The 20145-nt window shown below is 37.3% G+C and overlaps 2 protein-coding genes across 8 annotated transcripts; one reads left to right on the top strand and one right to left on the bottom strand.

Annotated features, from left to right (window-relative positions):
• Positions 1-1431: 1431 nt before the first annotated feature.
• Positions 1432-11746, bottom strand: LOC120767425 (serine/threonine-protein kinase Tor). Of its 2 annotated transcripts, XR_005704698.1 has the most exons (7): positions 11521-11746; positions 11230-11447; positions 10601-11167; positions 9326-10536; positions 6939-8844; positions 3357-6839; positions 1432-1766 (listed from the first exon to the last, which is right to left on the bottom strand). XR_005704698.1 is itself a non-coding variant. In XM_040093466.1 (6 exons), exons 1-6 carry the CDS (start codon positions 11744-11746, stop codon positions 3585-3587), a joined length of 7383 nt encoding a protein of 2460 aa, XP_039949400.1. In that variant the 3' UTR covers positions 3111-3584. The 2 variants fall into 2 exon arrangements, 1 of the variants encoding a protein (XP_039949400.1); XM_040093466.1 differs by lacking the exon at positions 1432-1766 and having other exon boundaries at positions 3111-6839.
• Positions 11747-13269: 1523 nt separating this feature from the next.
• On the top strand, positions 13270-19470 carry LOC120767433 (protein FAM151B). 6 transcript variants are annotated; one of them, XM_040093490.1, is made up of 6 exons: positions 13309-13357; positions 14411-14508; positions 17922-18182; positions 18321-18562; positions 18662-18874; positions 18942-19470. In XM_040093490.1, the coding sequence occupies exons 2-6, from the start codon at positions 14445-14447 to the stop codon at positions 19302-19304; spliced, it is 1143 nt and encodes a 380-aa protein (XP_039949424.1). In that variant the 5' UTR covers positions 13309-13357; positions 14411-14444; the 3' UTR covers positions 19305-19470. The 6 variants fall into 6 exon arrangements, with proteins under 6 accessions (XP_039949427.1, XP_039949428.1, XP_039949426.1 ...); XM_040093493.1 differs by lacking the exon at positions 14411-14508 and having other exon boundaries at positions 13270-13357; XM_040093494.1 differs by lacking the exon at positions 14411-14508 and having other exon boundaries at positions 13282-13471.
• The last annotated feature ends 675 nt before the right edge of the window (positions 19471-20145 follow it).

Here is a 20145-nt window from a genome sequence, read left to right as displayed (position 1 = left end):
TAGCAGAAAAACGCAAACGAAAAACAGCAAACAAAAAAAATTATGTAAAATTATAAAACAAAAAAGGCGTTTGAAAATACGATTTTTTTATGTAAGCATTAGTTTGAAGCTAATAATTAAAATAATAAAATTAATAATAAAAGAACAACATAAATAAATAATTATCAAAACAAAAAAAATATATATTAAAATATATGCGTAATATACGATGGCCTATATTTGATTTAATACAATTTTTACATATATGAGTACATAAATGCATATATATATAACTAATATATACATCTATATAAGTACATATATATAAAAGCAGAAATTACATAAAATAATAGTAATATTAATTGTAAGCTATCTATATTAGCATAAAATGGCGACGTCATTGCCGCCGTGCATAAAATAAAAACGTAAGTTCTTGAAAAGATGTTCAAAAAAGCATAAACAACGGATTTTTAAATACATTCTCATTTGCAGTCTCCGATAGGAAGTAAATTTATCAGCATCGTCATAAATAGGAGGCTGTCCGCTGGCTAATTATCACAAAGTAACCAATTTTTTCTTATGTCTCGGCAATAACTAGCACTACCAGGCGCTCAGACGTCACCACAACTGTGAGCTTAGCGGCTTCATACCGTTTAATGTTACTAAGAGTAAATACTATTCCCCCGACAGTCGGGTCTAAGTAATCGAAACGAACCCGGATTTTTATTCGACCAAGGACTGTCAATTCGCACTATTCCTCAAAAATTCTTCAGGAATGGTTTCTGCCACTACAACAACAACTAATAGTAAATATTGCTGCCTGCATTTAGGCGCTGAGTGTTGACTGCTTATCATATAGCATAAACGATATCACGCCACGCTTACAAATAATGTGTATGTTTTCCTATGTATGTATATTTCCCATATTTTGACGAATGATTTTAAAATTTTACGAAAAAATGAGTTATGTAAAAAATAATGCAACCTTTTTATAATTTTTTCAGGAAGTAGTTCGAACAGTAGTTGCATTGCCAATGTGTTTTTGGAAGAAAAAATGCAATGAACTGAAACCAAAGATTCTGTGGTTTGAGAGATATAGTGTAAATATATGTAGTACTAATAAATCTACGTCAATAAAGAAGAAGAACTACTAATAAATATAAATATCTCGTAACAAATATAACCCCAACCCTTACCCTTCGTTCAGTATTAGTGCATAAACCCTAACCCTACAATAAAAAGAAAAAGAGATATTGATATTTTTGTTTCTGTAAAACTATTCACTATTAAACTGAATTTAATTGTCGCTTATCAGCAAATACAAGCGCCGCGCGCAATTTTGTATTATCAATTTTGCAATATCATCATCGCGTCTAAAAATAGTTTTGAACCAGAAAAAAAAGACACAAGACTCTTCATATACATATGTATGTACGCATATACGTTTTTTTATTATTTATTAAATTTAAATTTCTATTTCACTTTTATTATTTCATAATATGCTTATAAAATATGTATGCTTAAGTGAGCGCGTCTGTCGCGTAGACTCTTGCGCGCATAAAGTACACTCGTATATATGTATGTATATAAAATTACGTATAGTAATATTTTGATTAGAAATAACGAATTACAAGTTTTTATTTGTTTTTGTTATTAATTACTATTTATTTAAATCTAAGCAGTTTTATTTCAGCGCTCTACGGCGTGAAAACTATGTTAAGACTTCAAAACAAATCTACAAATACAGAAAAATAATCAGTTTACACGCTTCGGTGGCAATTTACTAGCTGAAAAAGAAATTATTATTTATTGAAGCGCAATTTTTACAAATTCAAACAGTAAAAATAATAATAAAAATAAAAAATAATAGAAAAAAATAATAAAATAAGATAAATAAGATAAAAAATTAAAAAAAGAAAAATTAAATTTAATTTAATTAAAAAAAAATCATAAAATTAGTAACATAATAGTATCAAAAAATAACAAAAATAAAAAATCATAAAATTCTATTTTTTTTATTATTATTAAAAAAAATTAAAAAAAATAATAAAACCAAAAACAAAAATAAAAAAATAAAAGTATAAAATCAAAGAAAAAAAAAATAAAAGTATGTAAAAATTTTAATAAAAATAAAAAAATTAAATAAAATAAAAATTGTAATGAAAAATAAAATAAAAATTTTCAAAAAAATAAAATTTTAATAAAAAAAAAATAAAAATTTTAATAAAAAAAAATAAAAATTTTGCTAAAAAATAATCAAAATTAAAAATTTGCATTTTTGCATTCGCTGTAAACGAACAAATAAACACTTTTCGGTAGTGAAGCAATAGTCAATATAGTCAAAGAAAATTAGTAATAATAACTTAACAAAAACCCCTACATATGTATGTATGTACATCATACAAAAAATTTTAACGTTTCGAAAACAATATTGAGGAAGTAAAGTACTTAAAGTAGGCGTGGCAGCTTTACACGCGATTTTTTGTTATTCTTTTCTAGCCGTAAAGAATCTAAATATTTATCTGAATTATGTAAACAAGACATTGTTCGAATCTTTAATTTAATTGAACAAAAAGTGAGGTAAGGAAAATATTTTGGTTACAAATAAAAACGATGTTTTTAGTGTAAAAAAAAAACGACGAAATTAGCAGTTTAAGAGAACTTTTCAATTCTTATAGAAAAACATAAATTTTTCCAACCTGAAATAACGCTCGTCAAGTAATTTCAGGCTTTAAAAGTGAAAGTCTTAAAAAAAAAACAATCTATTTTTTTACATAACACACCCTCTACTCGGAAATATTATTTATAATTAGCTTTTAATTTTTTCGTTTAATTTCTTTAAGCAACAAACTACATACATATATTTCTTCTTTGTTATAGGTATGTAAACATCATTTGTGACGCAAACTTTATAAATTCAGACCTTAACCACAACTACATATGTACATTTGTATGTATGTTCTACTTTGTATTAAAGAAAATGAACATAACCTCAAAAGAGTTACATACATAGAATGTTGTTTAAAGCATTTGGCTTCGAAATGCTCTTACCAAGCAACATTTAAGTGCACAACCCAATATTAAAAAGTAAGTCAAAGCAATTTTTATTCTACGAGAAAAAGATATTTTTGTAAAATATTGTCAAGAACTCTTGCGGTATTGAAGAAATACCATTATTTTATTTACTATTTTCACTGCTGATTTCAAGTGCTAAAAATACATGTTTACTTTTACTTAATAATTGCTAGACTGCCATGCCCACTCTAAGAACTTTATAGTAGAAATAGGTTTTCGAAACTAAAGCGTTCTCGAAACGTATTTAAATATGTGGGTATGTATGTAATGGAAGTAAAGTAAAATTTCAATTATTCTAATACCTTTGAGCGACGTTTAAGCAGCTACACTACTCCAAACACAACAAAACTGCGTACAACTTTCAAACCTGTGTATGTAGGCGTGTAGTGCGACAGTACAATTGCATGTTGCGCCAAAAAGTATGCTACACTTTGCTGCATTGGTGACAAATTTTCGTAAGTGTTCCATAAACTTTTTTTTTCACCAAATTTCTTAAATATTTTAACATTAGTATTAGCGTTAGCTATTCTTTACCAGAATGGACACCAGCCTATATAGCATTGGCATAGATTTTCATTATTGGTCGCCTGCTGTATGAGCAGATCCACTTGTTGTGGCACCGCCACACTATTCTGCGTTTGGAAATCTGTGCCATTCAATTTGCTCCGCACACGCTTGATAACTTTGCTCGCCTTGCTGTTCGTTATGTCGGCGACTATTAGCGCGCCACCCATCAGGTGATTGGCACTCATTAGTTGACTGTGCAGAAGTGGTTCTTCGACGGAGTTGCTGAGACTGCCGTTGCCGCCACCGAACGCCATGCCGGAACCGCCTGGATCGTTATTCGATTTGGAGCGATGATTTTTGTCCATATCGAGTAAACGCCAATTCAGCAGCGGATCGTAGACGAATGCTTCCAGCACTGCCATTAGTGAGTCTTTGTTGCGTCGCAACACCAACATAACACTTTCACAAGTGCGTCGATAGGTACCCTCAATGCCAGTTACCTCCATGGCTTTGATTAGCATGCGTGTCAGTCGGAAAGGTATCTTTTCGGGGAATTTCTCACGTGTCATTGCCACTTCAAAGCAATCACCGAAATCGATGTGCAGTATTTTGCCACTCATGCGATCCAACATCAGATTGGATGGATGTCGATCGCCCAAGCCGAGTATATAACCCACCATGGACATGACAGCGAGTGAGCGTGTGTAATTGGTGCGGCGCTCGAACCACACTTCCGACGATGGTGACTTCAGCCACAGCAATTTGGCCAAATCATCGCCCTGTGTTTGCGCCAGCGCGCATTCGAACACTTCGACCTTTTGCATCAATGTTAAATGGTCATAATCGGGTGAGACGCTCAGCATGAGACGATGTTCCTGATTGAGTAGCATCTTTCGCTTGTCACGGTAGTCACGTATGAGTGTGTGCAATGTGTCACAGTGCGGCACCCAACCAATAAGGCCCGAGTTGGTGCTTAACGGTATAACGGCATAACGTTGTATAGCCAAATTGCGTCGGAACGTGTCGGGATCGTCCAGTAGCAGTGTGTTGACCAGCGAGAAGAGTTGCATAACACGCTCATCTTGACGTAAGTCTTCGTGTCCCTTTAGCAAATACATATAGTCCTTACCGTTGGAACCGCGCAAACACAGCTTGCGTGGACGCTGCTTTGAAGTGATCACCTGCAGATTGGTTTTGATATGATCGATACGTATCAAATCCTGGTTGGGATTGTAGGAACCGGGTACGGCTAGCTCCAGATTTTTGCATGTCATCAATTTGGGCGAGACGTAGGGCAATTCAAGTGAGGTTAATTGCGGCAATTGACGTGATATCTTTTGGAAAACATGATAATATATATCCCAAGCATGATCCAAGTCCATCAACACGGATGAAGTTTTATAGCGTTGAGTCCACTCGTAGGCTTCGGTTAGCTCACGACCGTAGGCTTGTGAGAATGATGTCTCCTTCAATGTTTGTGGTCCACGCGCAAGCAGCGCATGCAACGGCTCCAATATATCAAACATTCCCTTCACATTGCGATCGGCAAAGTAAAGACGCGACGCCTCTTCAAGTCCTTCATGCCATTGTTCGTGCCATAATATGGCGACGCGTATCAACTCTTCGCTGCACGTCATGGCCTGCTGCACCAGCGTCGGATAGTGTTTACGCATTGATTCCAGTATTTTGAAGGCGGCGTTTTTGCGCGCCACCGACGCTGACTTGGATGCCACTGTGAGTGGATAGACCAAAGCTTGTGGATGATATTTGCCGATGTCAATGAGCAGATGATGTATCAGTTGATTGACCAGCTTGCGATGGGTGTCAATGCGCGCTATTAACTGCGGTATCACTTGCAGCCACGTGTTAATCTCTATTGTCTTCATGCCGGTTAGCAAAGCGTCATAAACTTCCGAATACTGGCCATAATCGAACCAGAGTGTTAGCAGACGCAGTGTGTCTTGCAGCGAATTGCCTTTAATCAGGCTGATCGAACGGAAGAAGCCATCGACCGCCTGCACAGCGTGCTCAATGATAAGTTTCTCTTTGTCTTGCAATATATCGCCGTTCGTTGCGGTGTGCGCTAGCTTATCGAGTTGTTGTTTCTGCGCTTGCACCACCTTGAAGTTCATGTACGCCCATAAATGCCACGCCTTGTAGCAGGTGGGATCATTTTCAGTCGCCTTCTCGAAACAATCTAAAGCGCCTTGGACGATTTCCGGTTCCAGCGAACTCTGCAATTTGTTTTGCCACTTGCCGAGCCGTAGATAGCAACGCGCCAATAAGCGATGATCTTGTTTCGCTGCTTCCTCGGGACCGATACAGTTCAACTTTGCTTGGAAAGCATTGACAAAACAACTGAGTTGCTCATAGGCACCTTGCATGTTCTCTGCAGCGGCCATATGCTTGGTATAGGCATATGTGACTTGCGGCTGATTGTAAGGCAATTGCTCTTTGGGTTGTGTGGATGGATCGGTGCCCAGCAGCATGACGAGTGTTTTGTGCGATAAATGCAGCGAACCGGATTTGCGACACAGACTGGCGTATTTCAGCCAAGTGTGTACATCTTCCTGAGGACGCACAACCAGTGAGTGCACCTGTATGATACGACGCCAATCCTCGACCAAACGTTGACCGCCCTGTAAACGTTTCCACCACATACTCTTCAATGGTTCGCGGCGTTCCGGTATCAGTTTATATTGTATAACCTCCTCCAATTCGGCCAACATCTGTACGCAAACCATAGCACCATAGGCACGTTCGTACGACTCGCCGGCCATGGATGTGAGCTCGGTGTCGAGCAAATCGCGTGTGCCATCAATTAAACGTTGCGCCGTCTCGAAATCTTCATTATGTACGGCGAGCACGGCGCGATAGAAGCTGCCGTCTTGCGTTTCCTCCGGTATGCAGCGCACATATTCCTGCATCGCCTCCCAATCTTGCAGACCCCAAGCAGCAACTGCCGCCAAGGGTCCAGCACGTGATCTTGCGTCACGACCCAGATTGTCCCACTCTTGTTTGGCCACAGAGCTGAGCTCAGACCACTCGCCTAATGCCTCTAAGCAACGCATGTGTCCCAAACGTGCCTCCAGATCATTACTGTTATCCTTTAGGTTGCCGGAATAGTGTTTCAGTGCTTGCTCCCAGTTGTGCAATTTCTCATACCAACGTCCTTGTACTTTGAACTCATTGCTGGCGTTGCGATAGGTGGTTAGTAGGCCCTCAGCGGCTTCCTTCTGTTGTAGCTTATTGTTGATGAGGATCAGTGACTCAAGCACCTGTGGTGAAAGTGAGAAACATAAATTTAGAAGTAAACAAAAAATTTTCGTGGTTTCTGTTAGTTTTGAACTCAGTTTAACCTAACCTAGGTTACCCACCTGAGGATCCTTATGCGTTTGGAATTCTTCTTCTTTGTAACGTAAAGCCTTGGCGTATGCGCGGCACGCCATAGCACGTGTACCCAGCAGTTTGGTCTCTATTGGTATTGGGTCCGTGTCACAGTGCTCCATAAATTCGGCCAAATTCAAAATGGTTTGTGTGATTTCCGGCATATCAGTCACTTGCAATGCTTGTATAAGCGATTGTGTGAGTTCGTTCTTATGCTCCTGCAAGAGTTCAGTCCAACATGAGATGAAAGCCGCATTGAATAGATCACGTAGTAGTTTATCATAATCTTGAGCAAGCACGTGACAGGCGCGCAAAGCCTGCGAACGTGATTCCTTCAATAAACCGATTGATAGACGTTTCAGCCATTCGACCCAATCATCTTTGGAGACACGACGTGTCACCTGCCAGGCAGCGCGCAAATTACTTGTGGAAACGATGAGTCGTTTCATAGCGAAATTGCCGCCGCTGTTGGGCGCAACTAATTCGGTGGATTTAAATTTGGTCTGTCGCATATGGAACTCATCGTCTAGGCACATAGTGGTGTTACTTTGTATTTTCGTCAATAGTTTTTCATATTTCGAGTCGACAATGCGATGCTTAGTAATGGTGCGTTCGACCAGTGGCACAAATACCAGATACTTCTTACCCAATTGTATGACGACTGAGCAAAGTGTGGACATGGCTTGTTCGCGTAGCTCAGGTTCGGCCTCCAGTACGCGCACCAGCGGATGTATGATACGTGATGAGAAGTCTGTAAAGTCAAGTATCCATGCGAGATGATCGATGGTTTCTAAAGCCACCAGAGAGACTTGTTGCGGCACGTATGGCGCATCAAAGAGCTTCACAATTGGCGGCACAATCAAATGCAGATAATCATCCAAAGTATTGCCGAACTTTTGCAAAGCCTGCAGCAGACGCTTGGTTACCGCGCGGTCTTTGGAGGTGTCGTGCTGCAGCACACGCAAAATTTGCGGTATCAATTCTGATAGGTAATTGCGAAATTCACAGCCCAAAGCCAAGGCGATTTGCTCAATCAAGTTAATCAGTGTCAACTGTAGCGTCGTATAGACCGTCCAGAACTCTTTAATGAGCTTAAAAATGTCACTCATATAGCTGATGATGTGCTGCTTAACAATCTGCACCAATATGGCCAATTGCTGGAAGAGGAATTCACGCAAATTGATATCGGCCGTACGTACATTCTCCAATAAACTGGGCAACACTTGTGCCAAATAGGGCACACACTTAATACCGAGACTCTTGAATATGAAAGTAATGGCCTGTACGACGCTGGTGTGACGACTGCTGAGTGTGGGATCGCGCAATATGCGCATCAGCGCGGCAATCGCAACGGCTGGATAGTATTCGTCGAGTACATTACTCATGTTCACAAGTAATTCGGCCGTGGAAATGTCTTGATTCTCATCCATTTTGAAATCACTTAATGAAATGAGCACACTATCCTTTTGACTATCAATTAGACCTTTATTCATTTTATGCTTATACGGATCCATTGCGCCCAATAAACCGAGTACGCGTATGGTTTCACGACGTATGGAGCGGCGTTGTTCGGTTTTCAAAAAATTTATAAGTATGTCAATCAGACCGGGATACTTGTGATAGGGTGTGACTACACGACCAGTGGCGCTTATCAGTTGGCCGAGTGTCCAAAGTGCCACGCCACGTTTCTCCGGACTACCAGCGTCGCCCAGCATTTCTAGAAGAATTGACAATAAATCGTCGGCCCACATTTCCATTTCGTTAGAACCGCCATTCACTTCGGCTAAGTCGCCGATTGCACGCAAGACATTCAATATAACGCCTGGGTTGGGATCGGCTTCACGTAACTTCGGCACAAGTATGGTGAGTATGGGATGCATGTAAGATGAAATCAATCTGTAAAATATGAGAAGAGATATTATTACAGATTTAAAATGCGACAATACAGAAGTAAAAACCGGTCCCACGACAGTCGGGTCTACGTAACCGGAACGGAGCAGAATTTTTTTTTGCTAAAGCTTTCATTTACGGTGTGTGTTCAAAAACTGACGGGAATTTCGATTTTGTTTATATTCATTCGACTACATTAATATACATATGTAATTAAAATAGTATACATTCCATATTATGCACTTATGTCAGCGCTTCTTCAAATCGTTGAAACGATTCTCAAACTCAATATTTGGGTAGATCATCAGCAATTTTCATCTATCTTGTAAAACAACGGTCCTTTTAGGTTCTCTTTTTTTTTTTTTGGAAATTGGAAAAAGTCACAGGGACAATGTCTGCCGAAAAAGGAGACTCGAAATTTTAAAATTCCCGTTATTTTCTGAACACACCACGTAAATCTAGTTAGTTTTCGTTCTTAGGCACTAACCTAGGTGTACTGATTATCAAGTGATCCAACATCCTGGCGCTCTGTTCCTTATTTCGACTCATACCAGAGTGCTCCAATTCGGTCAAAAGTTGTATCATAATTTTACGCAACTTAGGCATAACATAGGCTGGATTCATGGCAGACAGCCGCCCTACGGTCACCATAGCCAGTTCGCGTATTTCGAAAATTTCATCATTTAATGTTATAAATAGTGCACTAAGCGATTCGGGTTGCGCCAACTCAGCATCGAAGGTTTCATCCAACGAACGCAGTATGCGTATGCGCACATTGCAGTCCATATCAGTGATGGCGACAATTAGCAGTCTTTCGATGACATGCGACACTGTTTCGCTCAGTGTATTTGAACTCTCTGTGCTATCAGCTGACTGCACGGCGAGTTTTAATAGACGTGTACACGTCTGTACAGCCTCTAAACGTATCTCCTGCTGATCGTGATTAATGAAATGATCGGCGCAACGTTGTACAAAATCTAACATGTTTTGTTCTTCGAAATTGAAACTGCCGAGCGTTTTGAGTGCCAACACTACAGTGGGTACATCATGTTGCAGATTAATCGATGGATCTAATGGTATGGTGGCCAGTGTTTGATAGGGTATGGCCAGTGGTTTGTTCATAAGTACTTGCGAGAGCACACGTATGAGCCCTTCAGCAATGGCCGACTTTAAATGTGGTACATTTTCGGCGAGTTCACGTAAGCAAACGGTTAAAGCGGGCGAGAGACCACTGAAAAACATCTGCTCCAATATATTACGCACATCCTCTGTGATGCCGGATTTGACGGCGTGCGCTAGCAATGTTATACAGTGGAAAATTGCTGGGTCAATGGCTGCCTTACGCTTGCTTGGCGTAATTTTTGGCGGTAAAGCTATTTTGATGGCGCACATAATTGTTCGTAAATGCTTGTCAATGTCGCGCTCCACGGCTACGGCTATATAACCAATAGTTACGTAAGCAATGTTGCGATCCTTTTCTTTACGTGGCACAATGCTGAGTAAGTGACTAACGCATTCCTGCAAATAACGCTGTACGAATACTTCGCGATTGAAGGCCGCGAGGCGTGGTAGTATATGTAAGAGCGCTTGCTGCACATAGGGTGACTTCGAAGTGCGCTGTTCCAGCACATTATCGCAAATGTTTATGTAATTTTCTGTGAGTATCTCACGTGAATATGCCGACTCCAGCACGGTAGCCTAAAATATGTCATATATTGTATAAAAACATTTATTTTACTACTACACATTCATAAATACTTACCGATGAAAATTTATGTGTACCGCCGTGTTGTGCATCGTGATCCAAATGCATGTGTGTGGAACCTAGCTTACTTATAAAAGGTGCTTTCAAGCGAGGCACTAAGGTGGTTAGTTGACTGCCAACTGAGCCGGAGTGTATAACTTCGCCAAATTTATTATGCTGTGCATCGGGCAAAAGCGACTTCAATGTTGCATAACGACGCTCCCAAGCGGCATGTGAACAACGGAAGAGTTCATTCAAAATTATCAGGCCGCCATGAATGCAATCATCACGTGTCATGCCTTTTTGATCTTTTGTGCCAGTCGGTTCGGCTACAAAACTAGCGCTCGCCTCTTGATAGCAAGTTTTATACCATTGTGGCTCAGTTGATTGTTTGGTACTTTCACGTTGTGAAGTTACAATAAGTGCGGCACGTAAAGCTTCGCCGGCCGATTCACGAATAGCTGCTTTCGGATCGAATATTGCGTTAAAAATATTATCAAAAAATGTGGAAATTTGTTGATAAAAATATGTTGGCATGGCTATAGCGAGTTCACGTAGTATAAAAACTGCAGCATGACGGCGATACTGAAATTAAATAATATTTATTACTACTTGCTATAGAATACAAAAAAAATGTGGAAGAGTACCTCTTGTCGATCACCGCTTAACATCTCGAATGCACGCTTTATATCAAAATCAATAGATTCAGCGCCTTTCGATCCAGGCAAGTTGGCCAGTTTGACCAATGTACGCGCCGCAATTTCCATTACAGTGGTGTCGTTTGAAGGCAACAGCGTACGCAAATGATTGTAGTAAGGTGAAATACGCTTCATTGTATTTACTACATCGCCACTGATTAAACACTCTGTAATTGCAGTATAGAACATGGTTATAGAAAAGCAAATATATATACATATATATAGTAAGTTACTACGCACTTATGGCCAGTACAGCGCCTTTTTTGTCATTTATATCGGCAGAATTCACCATGCTGAAAATTTGATGGTTGAAATCATCGAAGAAGGCTACCAAATCCTCCTGGGACATTTCACGCAGTTCCGTTTTTACGTACATGAATAAATCTTGTGCTGCTTTGTTTTGCACATTGCGATTACGCGACTTGAGACCAGCAACGAATTGCTGAACAAGCGCTGCAGTCGACATTTTTACAAACTCTACTTATTACTACCAGTCGTTAGAGTAAATATTAGTTTTATTCAAGCAACTATTAACTTTTCCGGCAAAGTATTTCCTGGTTTCCCAACTAGTGATGCATCTTATACTAGATGTGGTGTCTCATGGAGTTCCTCATACATACATGCTGTTTGAGGTTAAGTAGAAGAGTGTATATTGAAATTTACTACAACACCGTTTATTTCATTATATATATTACGAAAAGTTTTAGTTAAGTTGCAGCGGTTTGTTTACAACTGCTTTTTATTAAAAAATCACTTCACTATATAATTATAATACTATTATTATATTTATATTAGGTTTTTCACAATATTTTCACAGTACGACTGGATTTTACACAGTTTTATCTGTCTGGCTCACTTGTCAACTGAAATGTCTATAAATTCGCCGTACTAGTGCGTAAAAACAAAAATCACGGCGAAATGGCGCATAAAATAAGCGAATTCGATGTAAACAAAACTTTTTTTCACCCATTTCGGCGAGACGCGAATTCAACGAGAATGGCAGAAATTGTAAAAAACAATGTGTATTTTGATTCATGAATGAGTGTGTGATGAATGGGAGATGAGGAAAGGAAATGATACAGTGTGTTCAAAATGATTACGTATATAGAATGGGTATATGTATGTATGTAAGTACTATAATGCGCCAATTAAAGTATTTGTGCCCTGAACAAGGTATGTTAATTTGCCATGAAGTCTGTAACAGCTAGAAATAAACGTCGAAGACTCTGTAAAATATATATATAAATGATCAGCATGACGACATGTATCGATTTCATCAGGTGTTTGAGAGTCTGTAACAGCTAGAAATAAACGTCGAAGACTCTGTAAAATATATATATAAATGATCAGCATGACGACATGTATCGATTTCATTATATCAGGTGTTTGAGATATCTATCAAGAAATTTCACACACACCTATTTCTTTCCCAGAAGCAGCGCATTTGTCGGAATGGCATATAGTAGCTGTCATACAAACTGAACTTGTAAAGAAAATATCTCCATTTGACAAGATACAAATCTTCATGAAATTTGGCATGGACTTTCTCTTAAAGCAGCTGCACAATGTCTGAAGAAATTGTTTGGATCGGATCATTATATGTATATTACTACCAAACTTGTCGATGTATAGATTTTTTTATTTGTGAAGAATCTTTTTAGCTTTTTTTGTGTTTTGCATTTGATTTTGGAATTTTTATTTGTTTTCGCAATTATAGTAAACTATAAACTAATCTGTAAACAACATCATAAATACGAACTTAACTAAACTCAAATATCTCTAATCTATAATTATAAATTCAATCGCTTTATTGACTTTTATTAGGCAAATGAATCGATCTGTGTATTAACCAATTTTTTGTTTAAGCATCAAAACAAAAATTCACAAACAAAAACACCGCGCAAGAGCAAATTTAAAAGAGAACATATTGGTGCAAAGAGCATACAAATAGATTGCTGCCGGCTAGACTTGGAAAAATTTCGCAAATAGTATACAAATTCAATTGTGCACCGACTTTCCAATCACAAGGGTGGTTTCGTTGTAATCAGCAAAGCGAGAGAGTGAAAAATTTGTTGAAGTTAGTTGAAAATTTATTACCCAAAAAATAATTCCATAACTAAAGGTGTATTAATTAATAAAACGCGTTTAATCTTATATATGAACTGGAGTATTTAATATTCTGACATAAAATGTATGTGTACGTATGTATAAATGTGCATATATTGGCAAACGAAAGTCGAACAAAGGTTGATTGAGTGTAGTGGGCTAGCCGTGTCGGCTCAATGACCAGCGTGTGGCTAAGTGTTTTCAAATTGTATTACTAATACATACACAGTATATACTTAAATGAAAACTTAGATATTTATTTGTTTGTAAAATACACCGCTCAGTGCATGCTAATTGAATTTACATACATAAAAAATTTAATTATTAAGTGGTATTTTCAGTGGTGATTTGAAATGAATTTCTGTTGGAGAAATCATAAGATTATTTATTTGCCAATGCTTTATGCCTACATATGTACATACAAGTATATGCTCACGGAGTTAATTAAATTATTCGTTCAACATGGAAAAGAGTTAGATCATAAATTTTTAAATATTTTTGTATTTATTCTCATATTTTTTAAATTTAATACAAAGTAAGAAAAAGTGTTAAGTTCAGCCTCATCGTAGCTATAATATCCTTCACAGATACTCTACTTATAGCACAAACCGAACTGAACGAATTCTTTGGATATTGCAAAGTTGCTTAGGATAATAATCTATACCAAATTTAGTGAAGATATCTTGTCAAATAAAATTTTTTGTTCTGACTTAGAACGATCAGTTTGTATGGTAGCCATCTGCTACGGTGAAGCGATATCAATAGTTTCAACAAATAAGCAACTTTTTATTTAAAAAGCTTTTGATCATTAATTTATTTAAACTATCTTTAATTTTTTTTTTAATTTTAAAATTTTTAATTTTTTTTCTATATAACATTATTTTCAAAAAAATACTACTACTTACATATGTATATCTGATTTTATTTAGCACATTATTTTGTTGTATATTTATATATGTACCTTGCACTAATATTTTCCCGCTTTTTATTTTCTTTTTGTCTTAAAAATCTTACCCTTATGTAGACCAAATTTTAGCAACAAATCTTTTAGCATAAATATGTTTCCGCACCTTGAAAACCGCAACAGCGTTTATTTGTATCTAACTGCACTGCTTGTATTTGGTAAAGTAAATTTTATTTTTTGCCATTATTATCAATTAGATATAGCGCTAATAAAGTAAACATGCAAATGTATACAACAACAAAGCATATAATTATAATGTGTTTACTAAGATATTATTGCTACATATTCTGCTTTGTAAATTTTCTGTGCGCAAGCCTTCTATATACATATGTAGCTATGAATGTTCTTATATAGTGTATATAAACATTAGGGTGGGTCAAAAAAAAACTTGGTACTCTGAAAAATAATAATCATGAGAAACTCTTTGACAACAAGTATGAGCGCTTAATTGTAACGGGATGGTCCTGCGCCTTGCAGTTTTCTTTTTTTTTTTGGAATTATTGGATAAAAAGTTCGCTTCCAACTACTTCAAAAATTTTTTTTTCATAGGTTTTGTAAGAAATTGTATGCTTTTCGAAAAAGGCTTCTTACGATTTTTTTGTTAACAGTAAATTTCTTATAAATTTATTAGTTTTGCAAATTTTAAATGATTTTTTTTTTCATTGAGTTAAAAAATTTGTAAGAAAAAAATTTACCTTAAAACAATCAAACTTCAACCGTTAATATCTTTTCGGCCATTGCGACGCCATTTCCGGTGGCCCCTCCGAAAAAAGGTGCACCCGCGTTGGCAGAATGACTCCTTACAAGATCATCTAAAGTGAGAAAATCAGTGTTTTAGTTGAAACCTTCGAAAAAAACTGAATATTGGATTTTTGCCAAACAAAAAAAATTTCGCGACATTTTTTTTAAATAGTTGTAATCGAAAAAAATCCTTCTTGCAAGTCTTTAAGAATTATACCTCAAATACCTGTGTAAAATTTTATGAAGATCGGTTGAGTAGTTCTCGAGAAATCTTGCAAAGCGACTTCAAAATACAGTTTCGAGGAAATCGCGTTTAAAGACGGCGCACTTAGCCTAGATAGCCTCGAACACACAAGTTCTTAAGGCTGTATCTCCGAAATTATTATTCGGATCAACTTCAAAATTTAGAGCAATATTTAAAAAAAATATATTAAAAAAATCTATTTTTTGAAGCCTGTAAACCCATGTAACCTTAAGAGCTCATGCTTGCAGAGACTCTTAGAAGAGCCTCGTTCGTTTTTTTGCCCGCTCTACTATGTACATCTTTCTTATATGTGCTTACAACTGTAAAAAATGTAATTGTAGTTCTAACTCACTTACTTCGTAGTAAATGTTTGTATGCCGTATCTCATATATCATAGTTCTTCTACACCTTATTTGCTTACAATATCTTTATACATACATACATACATATGTACGTACTCATATTTTAGATAAGTAAAGAAACACTTACTCATTTGTATTTTCTTTTTCAATTTTGTTTGCACGTTTACTTGCTGTGATCTCTTTAGATAGTCATTTTTCATTTAACAACATTTTTGTTATTATATATTTACGTATATTATTATTGTTAGATACTATATATATGTATGTACATACCCTGCTGGAAAATTTTCTTGCTTCTTGACATTCTCTGCTGTAGTCTTCAACTAGTTAATTTTATTCGCTAGTCGTTGAAAATCAAATATATCAATTGAAAGATGTGGTAAATTCGATCCTTCGGCTATTACCAGTGATTTTTTTATTTTCGATATTGTTTAGATCATTCGCATTATATTTGTGAGGTTATGGCTTAAATAGTGTCACACTAGAAATATATTATAAAATTTGTAATCTTTAATTTTTTTTTTTTCTTCATTAAGTACGAAATATTTTCAATAATTCTCGATTGGTACAAATTTAAGGTAATTGCAGTAATCTCTGCACACTACCTTTGTCTCATCACTTCGCATTTTCCTGCAGCGCATCTACTCCTATAGGTAGTATATACCGTATATTTGCAAAATGCAAACAGCTGTTCGCTATTCAGTTTGGAAATGACCGGCAAATAGCATTACTTTTCCACATGTCAGCTGGAAAATTCACCCCTTTCTGTCACACACTGCCTTTGCATGCTCGCTGCCAGGTGACAGCCAGCAATTATTGTATTCGCGCTTAGGTAGAAATTTCATCGTTCTTAAGCAGCTGAGGTGATTACATTTTCACATGTATTTGGGTGTATGATTGCGAGTTTATGTGTGTGTTTTGCAACAGTAAATGTAAAAGAAATGCAATTAAGATGCTTTCAAGTGACGCTATTTAATGACCGTAGTTGTAAAATGAACCATATGAATGCGGAGAGAAAATCCAGGTTCGTGGGCAGCCGATACCCATATATGTACATCTGTGGTATATTCGGTTTTGGAAGAGTATTGCTCATATTTGGCAACTATTGTGTAGAGAGTAGGCAGCTTATAAGGTAGTCAGCAATTTAAATTAATTCTTTCTTTGCAAATATTTCTACTTTTATTTGAAGATAATTGCTTATGAGGGTGTCTTTTACAATTACCTTCGCCCGGGAGATCATTTTGGATTATAAAGAAAATTTGAACAAAGTTTTCGAAATTTCAGACTTTCAAATTGTCAGATATTGTGTCTTTGTTGAGGGTTAAAGGGATTTTTTAAAACATGCAACCGATTTTTTCTATACCAATAATAACCCGCACACTATTATAAGTCTAAGCATCGTTGCTGCTGTAGCCTATTCGTATTTTTATGTGTTTTTAGACCCGATAGTTATCATAAATCCTACAGTCTTCTAGAGATTTGCAAATGCCTTCTCGCTAAGCATTTTTTAAGTCTCGGCTTTGTCTCTTCACTCCAAGATGAGTCAGTAATCTATCAAGTGAAAGGCAGCGAATTCGAAAAGTTGGCTCGGTGTAATTCTCAATGATAGTTCGCCTGAAATGTAATCTAAGACGATTCTGTATCGTTTAACTGCTCTGCTTTAGCACTGATACTTATGCCGAAACTTTAAGCTGAACCTCTTCCCCTTCGACTTACTTAATGATTGTCGTTATTTAGTAGATAACGTCCCTTAAACTCGCACCTTTTATGAATAAAATTTCTTTCTTAATAAATTAGCTGCAATTTTCAAAAAAATAAAATAAAATAAGTCCCTTCCAAGAAGACCGGGTTTCTATCAACTCGTACATCATTAAATAATTTCCGATGTTTACGAAAATTAATTTATGAATTCGTCTAAGCATTTATTTACTTTAAGTTGTTTTTGTACTTGCAAGCATATTTATCATTGTCAATATATCTACCTTTTCAGCAAACTAATATTATTATACGCTTTTATACGGTGTTGGTTAGAGGTTCTCAAAGGAAATCTATGTTAATCAACTTTAATAAAAAATCCATTATTTACCATTATCTAGCATCAAATATTATAATTTTCATCTCATGTTATGTCTTGTACATTGTACAATTGGTGTCCGTAATAATATGTCCGTCACTGTATTTAAATCGAAATTATTCCAAAACTTGGACTAACAAATTTTTACAGCTTTTAACAACAACAACAATGTTTATGTAAATGCTACACCTGCATTTCAAATGCAGAATGGCGTAAACAACAACAATTTCCACTCCTACCACATTCTGCCGATTGATAAAGACAGTGATTTTAACTCCAATGCAACACAATTGAATTTATATAACCAGTCGCTAATAATCAAAATGACACTTAGCGATAAAGCCAATCTCACCGCCATCACGTGGGCGCATGCGGTTAATAGTCAGCAAGAGCTGAGCGAAGCGCTCAACAGTGAGTATCATGAAGTGCATTTTTTGTACGCAGTCACCATGACGTATACGTAACAACACATCATTTAGTTGCTTATACGCACACGTGGCTTTTGTTGTTGTAATTGTATTTTATGTGCATGCATAAATGTGTTTCTAGGCGACATAAACATGATTGAGGCGGACATTGTGCTCGGCAAGCTTAACAACACTGGTGACGATTTGCCGGTGATGGCGCATCCGCCGGCCAATTCCTCGGATCTCTCATTGACTGAATTCATGTTGCGCATTTTGGAGCACAATGAGGCGCATGACGAGAATGCGAAGGGTGTCAAATTGGACTTCAAGTCCATCGAAGTGTTTGAGGGCTCGCTGAATATTCTAAGTGAACTGATACCATTGGTAAGTGGATAATGCCAATTCGAAATTTTATGCGAAACAGTAATCATTTCAGTGATTAGTTAGGGATTAATTATTCTTTTCTGTTTCCGTATCGCTTAGATGACCCAACCCGTTTGGCTGAATGCGGACATAATACACGGACCTGTCAATCAGACCAGCACCGTACCGGTTGATCCGGAGCGGTTTTTCGCTGGCGCTGCGAAATTCGAATCAGCCGTACTCTCGATTGGTTGGACGACACGATGGGGTGCCAATTTCACAGACGGTGCTTACACGGAGCAGCAAATCGATGAAATGCTGCTTGCAATCAAAGTAAGCACTATATGCTTCCTTATTGTTGCTGTTGAAAGGGAATTCTTTTCTTTTTTTGTTTGATTAGAATAACAATGTAACCGCCAAACAACATCCAATCACATTCCCCGTGCGCGCTGGCATTGCCGCCAACAGTTTGGAACAACTGCATGCGCTGGTGGCTGCTGTCAATGAGACCAACGAAAGCTCACTCACCATTTGGTCATCGGCTGGTGATTTTGTTGATGTGCCGAAGTTACGGCAGCTCATTTTCTCTTTTGGTTTTGAACGCGTGTATTTGGATGTACCGGCGGATTTAGCCGATCAATTGGAATTGAATCGCACGGAAACTGGCAATGCCGCCAGCAGATTGCCGTCTTTGCTCAGTTTTAGTGTTGTCAGCGCCTGCTTGTATTTGACCAGCATGTGGCTGAATCGCATTAGGTTGTAAGTTTTTTTAATAAGTGGATAAATTTCCGGAAGGTGGAAAACATGGTAGTTTGGAAAGTGCGAAAAACTCTGAGAGTAGAATATTCAACAAATTAAGCACTAATCTTTATTGGAAATAAATAGTATGCATTTAAAATTAAAACTGAGAATTTATCATCGAAATCATATAAAAAAAATCATAAAATCAATTCACATCACGGCGTCAGAGTCACCCAAGCACTGGCCAGGCTCTGTGCCTGTTTCACTTATATAGAGCCAGCTGGCGGCCAGCTTCGCGCGCATTTGCTTCGTGACTTTCAAATCACACCACATCGCGGCGCGAATGTCATCCAAGCACTGGCCAGGCTCTGTGCCTGCTTCACTTATATAGAGCCAGCTGGCGGCCAGCTTCGCGCGCATTTGCCTCGTGACTTCAACTCACGAATGTCATCCAAGCACTGGCCAGGCTCTGTGCCTGCTTCACTTATATAGAGCCAGCTGGCGGCCAGCTTCGCGCGCATTTGCCTCGTGACTTCAACTCACGAATGTCATCCAAGCACTGGCCAGGCTCTGTGCCTGCTTTACTTATGCTTGTATAGAGCCAGCTGGCGGCCAGCTATCGCCTCTTTTACTAAACAAGTGAAAATAAAACAATTCTTATTTATATTACAATTTTCATTTTACATTTTATTAAAGTAATAAATATTTTATTACATTTATCAATTTCATATTTTGGTTTCTTATACGGGAAGGCTTTTACCCTATCACGTTTTGCTGTTCCAGTTTTTTCTCACATTTTGTCATGCGTGCTTTTAAAGCTTTGCATTAACGGTATACAGGAAAATATTAAAAAAGACCAGCTT

This window comes from Bactrocera tryoni, chromosome 2 (assembly GCF_016617805.1).
Source record: "Bactrocera tryoni isolate S06 chromosome 2, CSIRO_BtryS06_freeze2, whole genome shotgun sequence".
Classification (NCBI taxonomy): Eukaryota; Metazoa; Arthropoda; class Insecta; order Diptera; family Tephritidae; genus Bactrocera; species Bactrocera tryoni.
Note: the sequence above shows the minus strand (reverse complement) of the source record. Positions and strands in the feature narration are given on the sequence as shown.

Bases quoted from the DNA above. Each gene is read 5' to 3' on its own strand.
- LOC120767425 (XM_040093466.1), bottom strand. From the start codon at position 11,746: ATGTCGACTGCAGCGCTTGTTCAGCAATTCGTTGCTGGTCTCAAGTCG. The intron at 11,448-11,520 runs GTGCGTAGTAAC...CTGCAATTACAG, and splicing joins AGGCGCTGTACTGGCCATAA to AGTGTTTAATCAGTGGCGAT. The intron at 6,840-6,938 runs GTGGGTAACCTA...CTTTCACCACAG, and splicing joins AAACGCATAAGGATCCTCAG to GTGCTTGAGTCACTGATCCT.
- LOC120767433 (XM_040093490.1), top strand. From the start codon at position 14,445: ATGTTTCCGCACCTTGAAAACCGCAACAGCGTTTATTTGTATCTAACT. The intron at 14,509-17,921 runs GTAAAGTAAATT...AAATTTTTACAG, and splicing joins AACTGCACTGCTTGTATTTG to CTTTTAACAACAACAACAAT. The intron at 18,183-18,320 runs GTGAGTATCATG...ATGTGTTTCTAG, and splicing joins GCTGAGCGAAGCGCTCAACA to GCGACATAAACATGATTGAG.